Source organism: Aethalodelphis obliquidens, unplaced genomic scaffold (genome assembly GCF_003676395.1).
Source record: "Aethalodelphis obliquidens isolate GAN/ISIS:26980383/991018 unplaced genomic scaffold, ASM367639v1 scaffold1, whole genome shotgun sequence".
NCBI classification, from domain to species: domain Eukaryota; kingdom Metazoa; phylum Chordata; class Mammalia; order Artiodactyla; family Delphinidae; genus Aethalodelphis; species Aethalodelphis obliquidens.
The window spans coordinates 5,976,925-5,999,036 of NW_020837945.1; the positions used below are offsets into that span (position 1 = coordinate 5,976,925).

Genomic DNA, 22,112 nt, shown 5'->3' on the forward strand with positions numbered 1-22,112 from the left:
AACTGCCAATAACTGATTCACTTTGATAGAGAGAAAGCCTTATAGTGTGTGAAGTATAAAGCAATCCATATGCAAATGAATATATATAAATTAATACTGGTTCAAAACTTTTAATTTCCAATTATATAAATGTTTATTGATGAGCTCTTAACATTTGCCTTTTGTAATATCATTCTAGGTTTTTTGAAATGTATTAGTTTCTTTTTTTAATATAAATGTATTTATCTGTTTAATTTTGGCTGCATTGAGTTTTTGTTGCTGCACGCGGGCTTTCTCTAGTTGCGGCGAGCGGGGGCTACTCTTCGTTGCGGTGTGCGGGCTTCCCATTGCAGTGGCTTCTCTTGTTGTGGAGCACGGGCTCTAGGCACGTGGGCTTCGGTAGCTGTGGCTCGCAGGCTAAGTAGTTATGGCTCGCAGGCTCTAGAGCGCAGGCTCAGTAGTTGTGGCACACTGGGCTTAGTTGCTCCAAGGCATGTGGGATCTTCCCAGATGAGGGCTTGAACCCGAGTCCCCTGCGTTGGCAGGCGGATTCTTAACCCACTGAGCCACCAGGGACGTCCCTGAAATATATTATTTTCTTAGAAATAGACCAAAGAATGTCAGAAAACGCTACCCTGGAAACTTCATAAATATTACAGTGTGAAGAACCCTCCGCTCAGGACACAAAGTTGATTTCTCATACATCTTAGGAACATTTGGTAAAGAACGGCAGATACGCATTAATTCATTTTAAAACATTTTTGCATGTGTTTAGTTTTTGGTCCGCCTTGTTGTAAAAGTAGAATTGAAGGCAACTACACAAGACTGTAGTATTCAGAATTATTCAGATGTATATCTCAATCTTGAACATTCTCATTTCTCATTCTATAATTAAATGAATGTGATATACAAACTTACTGTATTTATAAGCAGCCACCCCCTTTCACCACTGTGCATTCCAGAAAAAACATATCATCAACAGGGTCACATTTTTCCATTAGGTTTTTAATTGTGGGTTGTATTCCTGAGTCATACACAACAGCAAAGAAACTACTATAAACTCTATAATGATAGCAATATAGTGAAATTATGTTTCAAGTGCAATAAAATGGGCACTGTTATACTGTAAACACTAATTGTTTAAAATATGGTGCCAAAAATTTGAACTATACACTATCATAAATTTGATATCAAAAACTGGTATGCTAACTATATAGTGAGCATTAATTACATAATTACTAACTTTATTTTCAAATCCTTGAAGGCAGAGTTTGCCTTTTTCCTAACCCCAGTGCCTGGCAGACACTAAATAAATGACATTTGACTGAACATTTTAAATTAATTAATTAATCAATTAATTAAAAGGAACATTAAGGAAATAAAAATAATCCAAATCGGAAAAGAAGAAGTAAAGCTGTCACTGTTTGCAGATGATATGATACTATATATAGAGAAACCTGAAGATGCTACCAGAAAACTACTAGAGCTAATCAATGAATTTGGTAAACTAGCAGGATACAAAATTAATGCACAGAAATCTCTGGCCTTCCTATACACTAGTGATGAAAAATCTGAAAGTGAAATTAAGAAAATACTCCCATTTACCACTGCAACAAAAAGAATAAAATATCTAGGAATAAACCTACCTAAGGAGAAAAAAGACTTGTATGCAGAAAATTATAAGACACTGATGAAAGAAATTAAAGATGATACATATAGATGGAGAGATATACCATGTTCTTGGATTGGAAGAATCAACATTGTGAAAATGACTCTACTACCCAAAGAAATCTACAGATTCAATGCAATCCCTATCAAACTACCACTGGCATTTTTCACAGAACAAGAACAAAAAATTTCACAATTTGTATGGAAACACAAAAGACCCCGAATAGCCAAAGCAATCTTGAGAATGAAAAACGGAGCTGGGGGAATCAGGCTCCCTGACTTCAGACTATACTACAAAGCTACAGTAATCAAGACAGTATGGTACTGGCACAAAAACAGAAAGATAGATCAATGGAACAGGATAGAAAGCCCAGAGATAAACCCACGCACATATGGTCACCTTATCTTTGATAAAGGAGGCAGGAATGTACAGTGGAGAAAGGACAGCCTCTTCAATAAGTGGTGCTGGGAAAACTGGACAGGTACATGTAAAAGTATGAGATTAGAACACTCCCTAACACCATACACAAAAATAAGCTCAAAATGGATTAAAGACCTAAATGTAAGGCCAGAAACTATCAAACTCTTAGAGGAAAACATAAGCAAAACACTCTATGACATAAATCACAGGAAGATCCTTTTTGACCCACCTCCCAGAGAAATGGAAATAAAAACAAAAATAAACAAATGGGACCTAATGAAATTTAAAAGCTTTTACACAGCAAAGTAAACCATAAACAAGACCAAAAGACAACCCTCAGAATGGGAGAAAATATTTGCAAATGAAGCAACTGACAAAGGATTAATCTCCAAAATTTACAAGCAGCTCATGCAGTTCAATATCAAAAAAACAAACAATCCAAATTAAACATGGGCAGGAGACCTAAATAGACATTTCTCCAAAGATATACAGAGTGCCAACGAACACATGAAAGAATGCTCAACATCATTAATCATTAGAGAAATGCAAATCAAAACTGCAGTGAGATATCATCTCACACCAGTCAAAATGGCCATCATCAAAAAATCTAGAAACAATAAATGCTGGAGAGGGTGTGGAGAAAAGGGAACACTCTTGCCCTGCTGGTGGGAATGTGAATTGGTACAGCCACTATGGAGAACAGTATGGAGGTTCCTTAAAAAACTACAAATAGAACTACCATATGACCCAGCAATCCCACTATGGGCATATACCCTGAGAAAACCATAATTCAAAAAGAGTCATGTACCAAAATGTTCATTGCAGCTCTATTTACAATAGCCAGGAGATGGAAGCAACCTAAGTGTCCATCATCGAATGAATGGATAAAGAAGATGTGGCACGTATATACAATGGAATATTACTCAGCCATAAAAAGAAACGAAATTGAGTTATTTGTAGTGAGGTGGATGGACCTAGAGTCTGTCATACAGAGTGAAGTAAGTCAGAAAGAGAAAGACAAATACCGTAGAGCTAACACATATATATGGAATCTAAGGGGAAAAAAATGTCATGAAGAACCTAGGGGCAAGATGGGAATAAAGACACAGACCACTAGAGAATAGACTTGAGGATATGGGGAGGGGGAAGGGTAAGCTGTGACAAAGCGAGAGAGAGGCATGGACATATATACACTACCAAACGTAAAGAAGATAGCTAGTGGGAAGCAGCCGCATAGCACAGGGAGATCAGTTCGGTGCTTTGTAACCACCTAGAGGGGTGGGATATGGAGGGTGGGAGGGAGGGAGACTCAAGAGGGAAGAGATATGGGAACATATGTACATGTATAACTGATTCACTTTGTTATAAAGCAGAAACTAACACACCATTGTAAAGCAATTATACTCCAATAAAGATGTAAAAAAAAAAAAAAAGTAAATAAATAGTCATCTTTCTCCCGGCTCTTTAGTTCCAAAAAAAAAAAAGGAACATTAGATGGTTTGCTTAAAGCCTAGATTTTTAAATAATACACCACATAATCAGAAATCCATATATGTGGAGACTGCTTACATTTTTTTATTGATAACAATGTGGTGTAGCCCTACTTACATTAATACAAATATACTCTAAAACAATTTAATCAACTTAAAGGTAGTTATAGGCCTGATACTAGCCCTCTATCAATTTTTAACAGATCAATGAGAAAACTACCATTTAACAGACTGAATATTCCAGAGAGCTGCTTAATATGTGCTTTCAAGGTACATGCTGACTAGGAATAGCCAAAAATCAAAATTGGGGGGCTTCCCTGGTGGCGCAGTGGTTGAGAGTCCACCTGCCGATGCAGGGGACGCAGGTTCGTGCCCCGGTCTGGGAAGATCCCACATGCCGCGGAGCGGCTGGACCCGTGAGCCATGGCCGCTGAGCCTGCGCGTCCGGAGCCTGTGCTCCGCAACGGGAGAGGCCACAGCAGTGAGAAGCCCGCGTACCGCAAAAAAACAAAAAAAATCAAACTTGGTTTTACCTTGCTGATGACTCTTAGATTCAGTTTCATGAATTAGAATGGAATTCTCACAGGTGAACCCAAACAAACCCATATTCCGATTATATAAGTAGAAATTTTAGAACAGTTCTGGGTCCTGGGATTTTCAGAATTCTAAAAATGTTCTCTCTTGGGGGACTTCCCTGGTGGTCCAGTGGTTAAGAATCCGCCTTTCAATGCATGGGACGCAGGTTTGATCCCTGGCCTGGGAACTAAGATCCCACATGCCTCAGGGCAACTAAGCCTGTGAGCCGCAACTAAGATCTGACACAGCCAAATAAATTAAAAAATAAATAAAAATGTTCTCTCTCTCTGGTAGGTATAATTTGTGTTAAGCCCAAGTAACTCTTTTGGAAACTGAACCACCCTGGGAAGATACATCTGAGTGTATGAGTGACCTACACCTGTGTAACAAATCACCCCAAAACTTAACAGCTGAAAACAACAGTGTGTTCGGCCACCACTCCAAAAAACTACTTTGATAAGATCATGATTTTATTAAAATTAATGGATTAGAGATAGAGAAAATATGGTATTATATAGATTTTTTCAAAATTAAGTAAATACACATTCTAGAAAGCATCTATTAACCTAAATAAACTAAGTTGTTTAGCATAAAATCCCGTTCTTCCATTTTTCTGCAAGATCACTGTGGTTTCATAACCTCCTGGGATCGATTCACACGGAAGTTTGCTGTTTTATAAGTCTGTCTCCCGTTCTCAAATGAACACCTACTGGCTGGAAAAACAACAACGAACGTTTTTTATCTGGTGGGTCAGGAATCCGGGCACAGCTGGGTCCTTTGGCTCAGGATGTCCCGCAAGGCTGCTTCAGCATGTCGGCTGGGGCTGCAGTTACCTCCAGACTCGGGGAGAAGTTCCAAGCTCACCCGAATGGCTGGTGGTAGGATTCCGCTCCTGCAGCCTGATCGACGGAGGGCCTCAGGTCCTCCCTGGCTGTGGGCCTGAGGCTTCAGTTTTCTGCCATGTGTGCTTCCCCGTGGGTCAGCTTACAATACGGCAATTGGCTTCCATCAATGTGAGCAAATGAGAGAAAAAACGAGGGTGATTAAGAAGGAAGTCAGAATCCTTTAGTTACCTTACCTTGGAAGCGATACCTGAGTCACACTGGAGGGGACGGGATTGTACCAGGAAGTGGGAGTCAGCGGAGGCCCTTAGAAGCTGCCCCCCACGCTGTGTGCGTTCCAAAGACAGCCTCAGAAAGGTACGTGGTAACTCCCTTCTTTATCACTCTCTGCGGAAGGAAAAGTGACTGACTACACATGGGGGAATCACCCGGTTGTTTTCCCAGCTGAATGAATGTCTGCAGTTAGGTGACCCTCAGCATCCGGTAGACAACAGTGAGGTGCTACTTCTGCCTCTTGATAACCAGTGGAGAGGCCTTGGTATCTTCCAGACAGTGCCTGATCACCCTTTCCCAAAGCCAAACACAGTTCAGACTGAGTCTAAGGAAGCTCAAAGTGGTTCTTACAGAAAGATTCGGGAATAGAACTGGTTTGGGGACTTAGAGCATTCTTTTTTTGTTCTAGCATGTATATATATACATATATATATATATATATATATATATATATATATGTATACATATGACTGAATCACTTTTCTGTACAACTGAAACTAACACAACATTGTAAGTCAACTATACTTCAATTAAAAAAAAAACAAAACAGCCAGCCTTAGAGAATGAGACTGTAATTCACTAACTTTTAAATTGTTGTCATTGTTGTCACCTGATGTGAACTTTATATTTCCTGTGAATATAATCTCCCCAAAGTCCAGTCTCAGGAGTCTTACATTTTAGGTAGAAAAAAATATAAAAACCAAACTGAAAATTTTTCCAGAAAATACTTCAAAATAATGTGTTGTTTTGTATTCCTAATTATTCATTTGTAGTTAAATATATTAAAGCACAGGTTCATTTCAATGTCAATAGCTATAAATCTAAAAATACTTTTCTTCTGTTAGGTTGTTTACTATGTCATTGGCTGATCTAACAGAAAGGAATCTAGATGGACATTTCCCCAGTGTGGCCTTAGAAAACGGCAGGAGGTCTGCAAAATGCCAGAGCAGCCGCCCAGGTTTTCCCAGGAACAGCAACGATTCCGACAAGAGTGTTGATTACAGCAGATCTCAGTGTTCCTGCAGAAGTTCAAGTTCTCACTACGATTATTCAGAAGACTTTCTCTCTGAATACTCAGAAACCGCGGCTAAAAAGAATTATTTAGAGAAGCCTGTAGTGAAAGCAAAAAAGGAGAAGAAAAAGTATAATGTTTCTAAAATCTCCCAACCTAAAGGTAAGAAGCAAAACTTCCCAACCAAGACCAAATTTCTGGTTATAATGACATTATTATTTAATGCACTACTATCTGAAGTGGTCCATATTCAGTTTTATTGTTTTTCCAGATTGTAAATCATACACATTATAAGTGAATTTTTATAGAAGGAATGGGAAATAGAGAAATTAAGGATAATTACAAAATAACAGAAAGTTAGGCTTAAAACATAAAGCCTAGCCCTCTTGCGGTTTTTAGTTAACAGGTGGACTTGTTACAGAATACCACAGTACTTGGAATTCACTGGCCTCTTGCCTTTCATCTCAGCTGAAGAATCAAGGTTTCAATCACCAATGAAATGTAAATATCTGTCTCAGCACCCCAGGAAGATGGTCTTCACATCCGGTGAGGCATATTGGCAAAGATGCTCTTTAAAAACAAGGATGGTTCAAGAGGCTGTTAATAATATCATTTCCCTGTGGATTTTAAAAGGACTCCATCAGCTCCTAGCTATCCGAATTGGGATTAGCTTTGCAACATCCTAGACCTCTTCACTCCCCGCCCCCTGCCCAGGCAGTTATTATTCCCAGACAGGCAATCCTAGGCTTATAAATATTCCCTATGTAGAAATAGCTGGAACTCTTTTTCCAGTGACCATCAGAACTGCCCAGTCAGTAGCTGGAAAATAATTAAGAGCCTACTCTAACTGGAGCGCATGTAGTGTCACATTTACCCAGTACCTGCCTCCCATCCCCAGCCTGCCATGACCAGCTGTGCCTAGGACCCCCAGTGAAGATCTAGAATCTTCAGTTGCCCTTCTTCCCAGCTGTAGAGCAGGGATTCTTCGTCTAAGACCCACATCTGCAAACCCCAGGGAATCCTTTGCATTTTTCTGTGTATTTATTTGCATTTGTGAACTTTCTAGGGAGAAGGACCCATAGTTTTCATCCAGATTCTCGGAAGGTTTACAGCCCTTTCTCTGGAGAGGTGGGAGTCCCGCACATCATGGCAAGGCCCAGGGCAGAAGACTCTGTCATGGGAAGTCTGTTCGGGCATTTGTAGATATAATCACAACAGCACATACATCATGGACAGGCTCTACAGTCATACTCCCTCAGCCACATTTGAAATTTACGGAACTCTGAAAACCAAACGTTTTTTATATCTTTGGCACCAACACTGATTTGGCAACAAAAACCTGATTTGAACTGACATGAGATTCATCTTTATTTATTTCACTTTGTGCAAAATATAATCATATAAATTTCACTACAAAAATACTCATTACAAAAACAAAGTGTGATGTCCCCAGCCCTACTGGGCGTACTTTGGAAAATACTATATATGCATCACGAAGAATAAACCCCCCAAAATTCAGAAACAGTTTGGCCCCAGGGGTTTATGACAAGAAATCCTCAAACGATATACTACATCTTACATGGAGTCTGGGCTTTTGTGGGACTGCGTGAGAATGCAGTTAGCATTTATAAAACCATTTCTACAAGAAACGAACTGTATTTTGAGTTCTAAGCACCTTATAATTTGACTTTTAAAAACTGATTCCTCATTTATTTATTCCACAAATATTTATTGTGTCCTTTATGCAAGATACCTGTTCATAAATTGGGAGCAGCCTAAATGAACTGTCACTTCACAGGGGACTAGAACCTAAATTCCATGATCCGAGTGAGGGCTTGCTCTCCCTTGGGTACGCTTTCGTGTATAAATACTCTGAAATTATTTTAAGCAAATCTTGGCTGCATCATTAACCCAAATTATATGTCCCTGAGGATCCTCGTACCGGTGTATGATGACCTTAAAACACTCATTGTAACATCAAGCTTTGTCACAGAATGATAAAAGTGTCTCTTGGTTTATTCTTTTATTCTCTCCCAGCTCATGTTTTGCAAGTGTTTGCCAAAAAAATTTAATCAGCAAGTAATTGATGAATTAATGCTGGGTTAATGTAATTCTAAGCAAAAAGGCGTTACGTTTTAGCCGGTGCAGTCCATTCTCCAGTGAAGGTTCAATTTCTGTTCAGCTTTCTTATATATAAAAGTAGACCTCTGACCCTCAGGGGCTGGTAACACTGGATCAGGAACCACCACTACAGACCCAGAATTCACTCAAGAATAGTAACATCAGAGATTATTTTCAATTCCCATCTTAGAAAAGCAAATTTTATAGCAGAAAAACATTTCATAGAGAAAAATTATAGGGATAAAAAGAGGACTTCAGTATGATAGGATATTTGCTCTGGTCAGATATTGGAGATTTACTTAAATCAATGTAAATAGCGAACAATATATTCCTATAATTTGATTTTTCTTCCTTTTGTAGAAAAATGTACTTTCAGAATTCCTTCAATTATATATCCCTCCTTGATGTGTTTTGCCAATACAGTGCTAAACTATGTGATAGTCATTCCAAAACTGGTATACAAAAAACAGTTATTCTACTACATTCAGTTGCTCTGGACAGCTTTTGCCCTGTTGTCTTTAGTCGGGGGAAAGTGGAAGCCCTGCGGTGGGGTTGAGGGGATGCCCTCTCCAACACTAATGCCAGGGCTCTGGAGCACAGGAAAGGGAAAGGCCTGCCTTTGAACCTCTTCTTACCCTGGTCCTTGAAGGAAGTGAGCTACGTCTTTTAAGGTGACCTGGAAGAGAGAGAGAACCCGGCAGAGGACAGAGCCAGCGCCAGCAGGGACGTGGCTCAGGCTAAGGACCAGAACCAGACTGAGGGTGTGGACGACTTCGCGAACAGAATGGGACCGAGAGACCAAAGAGGAAAGTGACCAGGAGACGGGGCTACGACGGGGCCAGGGAAGACGGGTGAAGAGACAGCATGGGTACAGCAGTGAGACAGGAGGACAATCGTGCTTTTAAAAGGAGGGGCAGGGGCTTCCCTGGTGGCGCAGTGGTTGAGAGTCCGCCTGCCGATGCAGGGGACACGGGTTCGTGCCCCGGTCCGGGAAGATCCCACATGCCGCGGAGCGGCTGGGCCCATGAGCCATGGCCGCTGAGCCTGCGAGTCCGGAGCCTGTGCTCCGCAACGGGAGAGGCCGCAGCAGTGAGAGGCCCGCGTACCGCACAAAAAAAAAAAAAAAAAGGCGGGGCTGAGGATGAGGATATGCACCTGGGGAAATGGACGGGCTGGAGCCGGTGAAGAGGCGAGTGCGCGGCTGTCCTTAGGTCTATTCAAAAGAGCACAGTTCACTCTTTGTAGTGGGAAGCATGCCTACTCTTAAGCAATGAGAAGAGTCCCTTTTTGGCTAACATGGACTTAAATGTACATGTTTTTGGTGAATTAAGTGTTTTAGCTTAGTGGTTTAACAATTAGTTATCTTAAGAATAGCTAAATCATTCAGCTAAATCTGCCTTATTGTGTGAAATGGGACAGACATTGTAAGCTTTACCATTCTTATGTATAGGTTAGGATAATGAGATATAAATCTTTAAGGATTACACCCTATTTCAAGTTTCCTAACCTTTATTATTATACAAGTATGCATGACATATATAGTAGGAATTTATCTACATCACTCCAATGCAAGTGGGATATTTACCTTTCTGAAGCAAAACAGTCTGGTTCATTCTCTCACACGCACCCACTAGGGTAGATAAGACACTGAATCTCAGTCATGTTCGGGGAATGAAGGGCGTATGGGGGGCCTTACACAGACAAGGACGTTTGGGGAAGGGTCTCTGGCCCTTCCATTTTCATCACGTCTGTTTCTTGTCCAGGCCCATGTGATCTTCAAAAGGCTGACACCTCCTGTTTTCGAAGCACCCAGGCCCTCGGTGCACATCTCGACCTGGGGCCTTGGCCAGTGCCCCATGCCCGTGGGGTTTAGTCCCCACTCATGCTGACTCTGCCTTCCCATCACTCGAGTCCAGCATGAGGTGGGGACACAAGCCTCCAGTGCCCACGGAACCCACCACCCCTCATCCCTCCAGGCTCAGGAGAATCTCTTTCTCCTCCACGGTCACACCACCCAAGAGCTGGAAGGCATTACAAGTTGGGGTCAAGTTCAATCATGCTGGACATGGTGTGGAGCCTGAGAGCCCTCAGCCACCCCTGTTTTCATCCAGCCTGATCCACACTGCCTGGGTCTAGAACTCCCCCAGCCAGTGCCCAAGGTATTAGAATATCCGGCCTGATACAACCACAGACACCTCTTCTCTGGCCTTCTAGTAGGTGTCTTAAGAGTCTGACCTCTGCTTCCCAGTTTTCAGTGTGCTCAAAAGTCTATTCCAAGATACTCAAGTATTCAACCATAGCCCCTACTACATTGTTCCCAGTGGGAAAATAAAAACCTCTGGAGGCATAGTTGTAAAGACAGTCCATTGGTTATTGATTTGATACTGATCCTGTGATCATTGTGAAATCTGTGTGGTCTGTCATGCTCAAGATTCACATGCTTTATCCTCAGAAAGCATCTTCTGTTTCTGTTGACTCATTGTTTCCATCACAGGCAGCACTGCCTTTCCCACCGCCTAGACCAAACATGCTAAGCCATGTCTCAGATGATGTGTCCACACTTGGCCAATAGCTTAGGGTTAGGACTCCAATGACACTGGCCACTAAGAGCCTTTCTCTCTCCACAATGAGGACAGTATTTTTTTCAGATTCTAGAATCCAGTTTCAATCTCTTTCTTTCTCAGAGTATAGATATACTAATAGGTGCACATGCACACACACATATATTTACATACACAGATGCACATATGAATATCATACAGATGCACATACAATACATATGGGGCAGTGACAAAGGTACATAGACGTGAGTCTGTCTCACCACTTACCAGCTGTGTGCCCATTGATAAATGACATCACTCAGCACAGTTTTTTCATCTTTAAAATGGGATAATAATACAATGAGGTTACACATACCTTTGAAATACTCGAATTCGGTTACATAAGCTTCGTGTAATATCGTTTAGATGCTTTTTATTCAAAATAGACTCCCAAATGCAAACCATCTAACTGGTTAATTTAGTGCTCACCCAAAAGTAACCGGAAAAACTGGTTGTGTTGGGTTTATTGAGAGATGGAATCCTTATATGAATACTCTAAGCAGTTTAATGGCTTTTTAAGGTTCTTTTTAAATATATGAGATCATCATATATATAACATTAGGCTCTAATGTTACACTCTGATTGCCTTGTAACGTTTTGTTGGAAGAATTACGTCAGATAATCTACATAAAGCATTTAATTCAATGCTTCACATATGGTAAACCCTTAGTAAATGTTATCGAGTATTATGATTTTCAGTATACCTTTTATGATAGAAATAAGTACGGGTTTTAGAGTCAGAGAAGACCTGGTTTTCAGTTCATTTTATGTCACTTTGTGGTTATGTAACCTTTGAAAAATGACTTATAATCTCCATCTCTAAAACAGACTACTACTGACGTTAAAGGATTGTATTAAATGGGATACCTAAACATAAAGTACCCAGCCTAAAGCATGGGTGTTCATTCAGTGTTAGTTCCTTCCCCTTCTAGTTGGCATGTGTGTATGCATATGTGTGAGGGCAGGGGGCGGGGGGCATTACACATGCCTGTATATTTCCATATCTCCATATCTATATACACATTACTAGTAACAAACTGGATTATCTGCTTACACAGGCCAGAAGGAGATCTCGGTGGAGAAAAAGCACAACTGGAATGCACCATTTTTACATTCTCAGATCAATGTGGCTGCCCAGAGACGAGATGCCATAACTCACCGCATACTCTCAGCAAGGCTTCACAAAATTAAAGAACTGAAAAATGAATTAGCTGATCTACACCGCAAGCTGGAGGCCACCGTCGCAGAAAACCAATTTCTGAAACAACTCCAGCTTAAGCACTTGAAAGCTATAGGAAAATATGAGAATTCACAAAATAATCTACCTCAAATTGTGGTTAAACATCAGAACGAAGTAAAAACTTTAAGGCAGCTACTCAGGAAATCCCAGGGAAAGGAAAGAGCCGTGTCTGGGAAACTTAGAGAAACAGACAGCGAGCTGTTGAAGACTAAAGATGCCTTGCAGGCACTGCGGAAACTTTCTGAAGACAAACATCTTGCAGAGAGGGATGAGCTTACTCAAAGACTGTCTGTTCTTGCAACAAAAATGGAGGGGAATGACAGACAAATACAGGTCTGTATTTCAGAGGTCTAGAAACGTTAAGTTTCCAAAGTTCATAGAGAGAGGGTGCGCGTTCATCATATATGCCTGTGGAATGAAGCACTACCAGCTGCTGTGCTGAGCAAGAGCACACGGATGGTGGTGTCTGATGGGGAGGGGGTGGGGAAGGGGAAGGGGAAGGGGAGGGGCACAGGAGAGAGAGAAACAGCTCCTTCTGTTGTGCACTGAGCGAGAGGTCCTGTGGCTATGTTACCCAACCTAACTCGGGTCCGCTCGCCCGTGCACAGTAAAGCCAATCTACTGACACTGGGCTGTAGTGAAGGAAGGTGTTTACTGCAGAGCACCAAGCAAGGAGTCCAGGCAGCTAGTGCTCAAAAGGCCCAAACTCCCTGATGGCTTTCAGGGAAAGGTTTTTAAAGACAGGGTGAGGGAGGGGGGACGTGGGCTGTGTGATCACCTCGTGGACATTCTTCTGATTGGTTGGTGGTGAGGTAATCGGGAGTCAGTATCATCGACCTTCTGGTTCCAACCCGACTGCAGTCTCCATGCTGGTGGGCAGCATGCAGTTAACTTCTTCTACCTGATAGGGTTTCAGTATCTACAGAACAGCTCACAGGACATGGCTCAGAATATTAACTGTAGGCCCTGAGGAGGGACTAAAGTTCCTTTACTTTGTTTAATGGCTAAACTGTTATTACTTTGTCTTTCTTGACTATTTTCCTTTCTTTCTTCATTTTCTCATTTCTCTGATTAAATTTACTCTTTGGAACTCAGGAAAGGCCTAAGAGGATAAAGCTTTTCTACAGACCAGAGGCAGGTGGAGGACACTGCAGGGGATGGGGTGAGGGGTTCTGTCCTGGGAAGGCCCCATGCAGTTCTGCTCAGCTACAGCTGGGCTCATTTATCTGGAAATGACCATTCTCTCAGGCAGTCCAGCTGCTGAGGTCAAGGGAGTTTGTTCACACGCTGAAGGGGGTTGTGCTGTGCTGTGTTGTGGGAAACCTCTCCTAGAAAGCAAGCCTCTACTCCAAACTGCCTTCTTAAAAGGCTACTTCCCTAAACCCTGAGTGCATCTCCTCGCCACCCCCCTCCTTGTTCTCTCCCTCATCAGTCTGTCGAGACATTTCTAATGTCCTAGAAATAGAAAATTTCCCCAGGTAATATTCCTGGGGACAGATAGGGAAAGGGAATTTAAATAATTTTAGAAATGAATAGATAGATAATCCTCAAGGGTACATGGTGGTCAAAAGCCTGGGGATTACATTACAAGGGATGATTTGGGAGAACACTCTGATCATATTGAGAATTCTGCCTATTTTACATTAGGTAGTTTTGGTCTCTATGGACATAAACACAAATGGAAGTGATTTACTGTTTAATTCCCTAAAGGTGACAGAAAAGTATTTTCAATGATCTTGAATAATAAGATATCAAGTTCATTTCAGCCACTGTTTTTTCTGTTATTTCTTTTTTGGTGAAACCCTCCTCTATTTTCAAAGAGAATTTTTTCACATAAAATGGATATGGAAGATACAGGAAATAATGAGCCACCTCATTTTTCATTCATGTAAATACTGTACCAAACTTCTAAAGTTTGGCCTTTCGGGTAGGATTGGATCCATCTTAGCATCTGTCTGTCATGTGAAAGTAAATGTATTTGTATCTCATCTACATATTTTTTACACAAACATGTTCAAGTAGCTCATGTTTTTATACTACAACCAAAACCAAAAAGAATTTGAGAACTAATTAGCTATTTTCTTATCGGAGGCACTTGGTTGTATGGGAAATTTCATTTGGTTGTAGGGCATTTGGTGGGAGAAAAAGTTTGTGGGCCAAAACATGTCGGTATTTTTTTTAATGTTAATATGTTAGGAAATGGGATTTTTAGCGATTATTTCGCCCTATTAGCTTACCATATTTTCCACTTTAATGAGAAAGTATTAATGTTGTAACGAGGGAAACCACACTTTATGGAAAAGAAGGAAAGAAAAGGCCTTTTGGCCAAGTTCCTGTCAAAGACCCGCTCAAACAGTTCTCCAGTAAAACAGTTCTCATTCCACAGAGAAGGCAAATATGCAACAGTGAGCCCTTCATATTTATAGATGGTTACTGTGCTAAGTCAGTCGTTTCATTGGCTTATAATTCATCCACGTGGTGTGGCTCTGTGAGACCCCATCGTAACTTCCCGTCTCAGTTATCTGAGAATCACAGTCCGAGCGTGATGGTCTGCACTGACGCTGGTCAACCCTTTGGCAAGAGAGATTTGAAAGGTTTTCACGGAGTGCACCATGCTAAGTTAGTGGTATACTTCATTTCAACAGAACTGCTTAGGTTTAGTTGTAAAGTATAACGTTGATTTTACTTATTGATTTTTCAGGATCTGTTCCAAAAAATTTTTTTACCAAATTCCAGAGTGTAAAAAAACATTAGGCTGGAAACATGATATTTATTCCCTAGAGTTGGGATCTGGAATTTTTTGGCTTTTTGTGTGTGTGGTAATATTTAGTTCTAATATGTGTCCTCTAGACAAACCATCCACTAAAATTGTATTAAAATTTTGCACTTTTCATAAATGTAATTAGTTCCATTACAGTCAAAGTATTTTATAATACTACACTGGTTCCAGAGAGTTGAAATATATACTATTTTCAGAGCTTGGAGAAACAACTGAGGCTGAACAATAAAGCCTTTACTCGGCAGTTGGCCTTTGAGAACCAGAAGACCTTAGCAGCTCAAGCAGCTACAAAGACTCTGCAAATGGAAATAAAACACCTTCAACAAAAACTTAAGGTACTTCTTTTAAAGCAAAATGTAACAAAATTTGTGAAATGCTGCTTCCCAAACTATCAGAGCTATTTATGTCTAATATATCTTTGAATTACTTAACTTCAAGTACAGCTTTCTCAAATTAACATTTTTCCCTACAACCATATGAACAGAGGATCTGAAATTATGAGAATCAGTTAACAGCCTGGTGAATATGTAATTAGAAAAATTAAAACTCTTGTCTATTCATTCATAAGACTTATTATCATTTTTATCTCATCACATGAAGTAATATTGTACTTCGTTAACATTTTAGTGGAACCCAAAATAAGTTTTTCTATTTAAAAAATTCACTTATAACATTAAAATATTTAGAGTAATTTTTGTAGCCCATAAATTCATTTTTTCATTTTTTCTATTGAAGTATAGTTGATTTACAATATTGTGTTAGTTTCGGGTGTACAGCAAAGTGATGCAGTTATATTTTTTTCAGGTTATTTTCTGTTATCGTTTATTACAAGATATTGAATATTGTTCTCTGTGTTGTACAATAAATCCTTGTTGCTTATCTACTTTATATATACATAAATCATTTTAAGGCCTCACTTGCAAATATGCTTACAAAACTGTCTTTTAAAATGTGCCCTCACTTGGAGAGTATTATGCTAAGTGAAAAGTCAGACAGAGAAAGACAAATATTGTATGACATCACTTATTTGTGGAATCTAAAAAATACAACAAACTAGTGAATATAACAAAAAAGAAGCAGACTCACAGATAGAACAAACTAGTGGTTACCAGTGGGGAGAGGGAAGGGGGAGGGGCAATATAGGGGTAGAGGAGTAAGAGGTCCAAATTATTAGGTATAAAATAAGCTACAAGCATGTATTGTACAACACAGGGAATATAGCCAATATTTTATAATAACTATAAATGGAGTTTAACCCTTAAAAATTGTGAATCACTATACCATACACCTGTAACATAATATTGTACAGCAACTATACTTCAATTTTTTAAAAATCTGCCCTAAAAGTGAGAATTAAAAATATTTTCTTTGGGGAGTTCCCTGGCGGTCCAGTGGTTAAGACTCAGTACTTTCACTGCCGAGGCCCAGGTTCCATCCCTGGTTGGGGAACTAAGATCCCACAAGCTGTGCAGTGCAGCCAAAAGAAAAAAAAAAAAAATTTAAAAAAATGTACTTTTCAGACTTTTGTTCTTTCTGCCTTCAAGATTTCTAAAATGTGCAACAAGTTGGAAAAGCTAGATAAAATACTTAAGAAATATAGGTCGTTCAAGCCTCAGTTAGTAAATCTTAAGCATGATTCTTTAAGACAAGAATCTTTAACTTTTATGTCAAATAGGAAATACAGGTTTCCCAGGAGCCTTGAGAGCACTCAGAGACAGGGAAGAAAGTTGGATGTAAACTCTCCCTTTGTAAAGCAGGGAAAAGAGTTCTGTTTCATTCTTCTCTGGAGCCTCAGGAAACTTCAGAGAGAAGAATATGCCAGAAAATGGGCGTGGCTATAGGAACTACCTTAGAAGTCTAACAGAAGAGGCTTCAAGATCCACTGGTCAAAGCAAACATACACACATATGGAGACACAATCAGGGAATTTTAAAATAAAATTTGTGCTTTCATATGCAGCCATGTGCACATATATACTGTACAGTCATTAAAAAACAATTTTGACAGGAGAAAAGCTTAATAATTAATGAAATGCTTAATGAAAAGAAAGATACAAAATTCTATATTCAGTAACATCCAAATTTATTTTAAAAAGAAAAGTAAATATACACAATGGATTTCTGTGCATCTGTAAAATGGCATGAGGGTTCTTTATGTTGTAATATGGAGTAATTGCCAGGATATATTGATAAGTGAAAAAAGGAAGGCAGAGGGAAGTGTGTAGTATGCCATCATGTAAGGAAAGGAGACAATACAAATATATCTACAAATTTGCTTCTATTTTGAAAAAAGCATAGTAGGATAATAGTGGAAATGGGGAAAAAATAGAGTAGAAGGGACAGCTATAGAACCTAGATTTCCTTGAATATCTTTTTGGTAGATTTGACTTTGGAAATATGTAAATATTTTGTGTAATTATGAAGCAGGATGAAATGTAAAAAAAAAATCAAAAAACGTTCCCTAAAAATCCAGAGTAAAATGAAAAAAAAAAAGAGCCCACTGTGTATTCCGGTGTAGGCATAATGTCACAGAGAGACACCATTCCAAGAGACTTAAAACACGTCAATTTCACTGCATATGCCTAGTGAAATACACTCTTGATGACAGAGTTGGTACGGTTATTTTGAGACTGTTGTATGTATCTTATGGGATAAAGCACATAATGAACTATGTTGGTGTCATTGAGAACTGGGATTTGGGAGATGGAAGAAAGAAAATACAGAAGTAAGATAAGGTCAAATAAAAATCCTGTAGTCCTGATTGTGAATTGAAGTGAAGGTATGATTTTATGATACATTTTTATCTTTAAAAATAAATACATATTTCCTAATGTGACCCACTCACTAACAATGAATACCCCTAATGACATACTATCATCTTCAAAATCCATAACCCACTAAAAAGAACTAAGGCACCTTAAAAAAATTCTAGGTCTGGAGCATGAACTATACTACGTGAGCCTGGGACATATAGAGAAGCAAGGAAACTACAAAGAACCATTAGGGTAATGTCAAAGAGATTCAGGAGCCAAAGATGGTTCTTACTGGCCAAAGATGGGGCAATTTAGGATCAGTAAAGATAACTATGTGGATTGAAACTTAGCAAATATACAGAAATCAGAAAGTTCATAAGGATATTTACAAAACAAAACACCTCAGTGATTACTCAGTCACCTTTAGAGGATGCTAGGGAACCAGCACACTATTTCAAAAACTGGTAAATAAAGGAAAAGAAACAATTACTTTTACTTTTCCTATACTCAGAGTAACCAAATAACTTGTGAGAAGGGAAGACCTTCCTTGTAAAGGCATTTCCATCAATAATGAAGAAGGAATGAAAGGATGAGAATATCACTATTTTGGAACTTCTAATGAAATAGTGGATCTGAGCAATGATCGCCACAAAGGGAAACCATCCGATGCTATGCACTTCCTGACAGACGTACACACCTCCACCTAAGGAGTACTATTGCCAGAAAAAACATACCTAGATATGATTAAACATTTAGCTCTAACAACCAATTTAAGAGAAATATGGTAGCAGGGGAACATGATAAGCAACGCCTCAGGGATGCGATCAGCAACCTCAGACTGTGGCAAACTCTACAGCACAAACTACCCTGTTTCCACAACAAATAAATATCAATGTGAAACAAATAAAAGAGATGAGGGTGGGAACTTATAGAATAAAAGAGACTGTGAGGAAAAACTCAACAACCAAAAAACAGATAACCCAATTCAAAAATGGGGCTTCCCTGGTGGCTCAGTGGTTAAGAATTCACCTGCCAATGCAGGGGACATGGGTTCGAGCCCTGGTTCGGGAAGATCCCACATGCCGCAGAGCAGCTAAGCCCGTGTGCCACAACTACTGAGCCTGCGCTCTAGAGCCCGCGAGCCACAACTACTGAAGCCCACGTGCCTAGAGCCCACACTCCGCAACAAGAGAAGCCACCGCGGTGAGAAGCCCGCGCACCACAACAAAGAGTAGCCTCCGCTCGCTGCAACTAGAGAAAGCCCGTGCGCAGCAACGAAGACCCAATGCAGCCAAAAATTAATTAATTAATTAATTTAAAAAATATATATTGTCCACTCACAATGGTTTGTTACTCTGCTAAAAAGCTAGTGTTTTTGTTTTTGTTTTTTTTTTTAAAGCTAGTGCTTTTTGATGTCGGGAATGATATATAATGATATGGCCCATTTCTGTTTCTGCTGGAACCTATAGATTTTATCCAAAGAACACTGAGCTCACTTTAAATTGTTTTTTTTACAAGAAATCAAGGTTGATAAAAGCAAACAATTATAGAAATATTGGTATTGTGGTTCTCTTTAGGAGAAGGGTCGAGAGCTGGAAATTAGAAACATCTATACTAACCAGATACTTAGAAATTTACGTGACAAAGAAGATTATCCAAAAGGTAAAGTATGTTTTAATTATTTTTGCTCGAAATCTATTTTGAAGTATCTAGTCAGATTTTCTCACTTATATCACCAAGATAACAGACATTTTAAAAACTCGTTTTGTTAAGCATTGAGACACATTTTGTGATTCTAGAATAACAAAACTGTGACATGGTTGAAACAGCTAGAAGAGACTAGAGAGCCTTTCCCGTGTTCCCATCCTCCACTCAGTCTTTTATGTCCTTACTCGGGTGAATGAGACGGTAACTTTCAACGTGATGCAAAACGTCTGCCAAATACTGGACTTTCTAGGTAGATCTGTTAGCCACTGTGTGGATTCTTAAGGTTAACTTCATTTAGGTACAGTTTACCCCAATACGATGCACCCGTCTTAAGCGTGCAATTCCATGGGTTTTGACAAGTGCTTATACCCATGTAACCACCACCTCCCTCAAGATTTAGAACACCCACCCATCTCCTCAGGAGGTGCCCCCTCATGCCCCTGGCAGTCAGGGGTCCCCCAGCCCCAGCCCAAGACAACCTCGGATTTCCTCGGTCACAATAGCTCAGTTTGCCTGTTGTAGAATTTCATGAGTGGGATTGTACAGCAGGTCCTCTTTGCTGTCTGGCTTCTCTTGGCCAGCATGTTTTTGAGACGCATCTGTGCTGTGCTACTATCACTAGTTTGTACCTTTTTATTGCTGAGTAGTATCTTTTCCTTCAAGACAGGATGTACTTATTCCCTCCCCCTCAAGGTCTCCCAGCGTAAGATTCTGCTCAGAAGAGGCACAATAGGAACACTTGCCTCTCATTTTGCTACAAGTAACTATGTTTACTTTTCAAGGCAACAACCTCAGATTTCCTTGCCTGCCTTTGTTTGCTTTTGGTTTGTAATCCAGAACAACAGCCGGCAGAGCAGATGATAAAATCAAAGGTGGGGTCATTTAAATGGGATAACACTTCAAGGAAAGTGACTACTAGGTTTAGCGTTCGTGCACTTTAGTGTGGGCAATCCAACCATCGACAACCAAGAGCTCTGACACAGGAGACACGATGGCGCACCCTCTCTGCACAGCTACGGTTCTGAATCCCTTCTGCCAGCAGGGACAGCCGTGTCCTCCAATGGCAATGCCGACCCATCCTAACACCTGCTTCTTTGGTACTTTACCACTGTGATCGCCATAACCTCTGGGGCCCAAAATAAGACAAAACAGGCGAGATGCTAGGGCAAAAAGTGAAACTGGCAAATGTTATACATTTACTGAAAATCTTTAGAAAACATCTACTATACTTTGTTTTATAATTACATTACAAACTTCAGTTGTTATTTTACATTTAAAGTCAGTATTGCTTCCAAATGTAAAATATGTTTCTTACATATAATACACCTGTTCTGTAGTTTCTTCAACCAAGTCAGTACAAGCAGAAAGGAAAAGTGTTTCACTTACAAGTATGCGACACCAGGAAACCCAAATATCGGAAGATGTTCCATCTTTGACAACTAAGGTACAGCAAATTTGAATTCTTGCAGTGTCTAATTAAACATATCTTTACAAAAATAAGCTTTAATCACTTGTTCTATACAAAAAGTATTTGTATTCATTAAATAAAACACAATTTAAAATTACCTCTACTGCCAAAAATATGTTTTTGCCACTTTTCTAAATTATAGGGTAAAAAGACAAGAGGAAACATTGGTCATAAAGAAAAATCGATTGAAATAATCCATGCAAGTTCTCACTGTATCAGTAAACTACCAAACCAAGAGGATTCCAAGAGAAAATATGAAGGTAATTTTAACAACTTTCAAAAGTCTCCTTTACTTTTTTTTTTGGCTGTGTTGGGTCTTCATTGCTGCATGCGGGCTTTTCTCTAGCTGCGGCAAGCGGGTTACTCTTCGTTGCAGTGCGCTGTCTTCTCATAGCAGTGGCGTCTCTTGTTGCGGAGCACGGGGTCTAGGCGCAGGGGCTTCAGTAGTTGTGGCTTGTGGGCTTAGTTGCTCCACGGCATGTGGGATCTTCCTGGACCAGGGCTCGAACCCGTGTCCCCTGCGTTGGCAGGCAGATTCCTAACCACTGCGCCACCAGGGAAGCCCCTCTCCTTTACTCTTACTTTATTTTTTTTAACTTGTGAATTACTCAGTGTGTGTATAAAAGTATATATAAAACAGATATATTCAATTTAAAGAACTGTTATAAAACGAACTCCACTACCTGCTTAAGACGTGGAACATTACTGTCCCTTGGGACACCCTGCGGGCCCTTCATAACCATAACCCTCCCGCCGCCCACCACAAACAACCACGATCTTCCATTTTATGCCAGCTTTTCCGCACAACTCCCGATCCCATGTGTATTCTTAGACAACATGTTCAGTTTTAAAAAACTGAGTCTCAATCTCAAACCCAGCTGAGTAAAGGGCAGCACTGCCCCTAAAGAAGATTCCACAGCAGGCAGGCTGGCCGCAGCTTCCCTGAAGGCACTGGGGCCCAGCCAGGGCCAACGTCATGCCGGGTCCTGGGAGCTGGGGACCCATCGGAGACAGGCAGCGGCAGGGCTGCTCTGCACATGGGGTGTGGGGAGAGGCCCCGTGTGCTGGACCCCCGAGAGAGAGCAGAGGGCTCTGTGTGGTGAAATGAGGGTCCTCAGCCCACCCAGGCTGCAGGCACCATAGTGAGGGCGACAGCTTGGCCAGGCCCCGCGTGGTCAGGTCAG

At 40.3% G+C, this 22,112-nt stretch overlaps 1 protein-coding gene across 2 annotated transcripts in view; it reads left to right on the top strand.

Annotated features, from left to right (window-relative positions):
- The window catches only part of LCA5L (lebercilin LCA5 like), a 37,325-nt gene that overhangs the window by 11,501 nt on the left and 3,712 nt on the right, over positions 1 to 22,112 (top strand). For both annotated transcript variants that reach the window (XM_027094216.1, XM_027094143.1), the window contains exons 2-7: positions 6,095 to 6,423; positions 12,041 to 12,555; positions 15,199 to 15,336; positions 19,331 to 19,415; positions 20,798 to 20,904; positions 21,071 to 21,188. In XM_027094216.1, coding sequence (XP_026950017.1) covers positions 6,105 to 6,423; positions 12,041 to 12,555; positions 15,199 to 15,336; positions 19,331 to 19,415; positions 20,798 to 20,904; positions 21,071 to 21,188 — 1,282 coding nt within the window. In that variant the 5' untranslated portion in view covers positions 6,095 to 6,104. The remainder of the gene's footprint in view (positions 1 to 6,094; positions 6,424 to 12,040; positions 12,556 to 15,198; positions 15,337 to 19,330; positions 19,416 to 20,797; positions 20,905 to 21,070; positions 21,189 to 22,112) is intronic.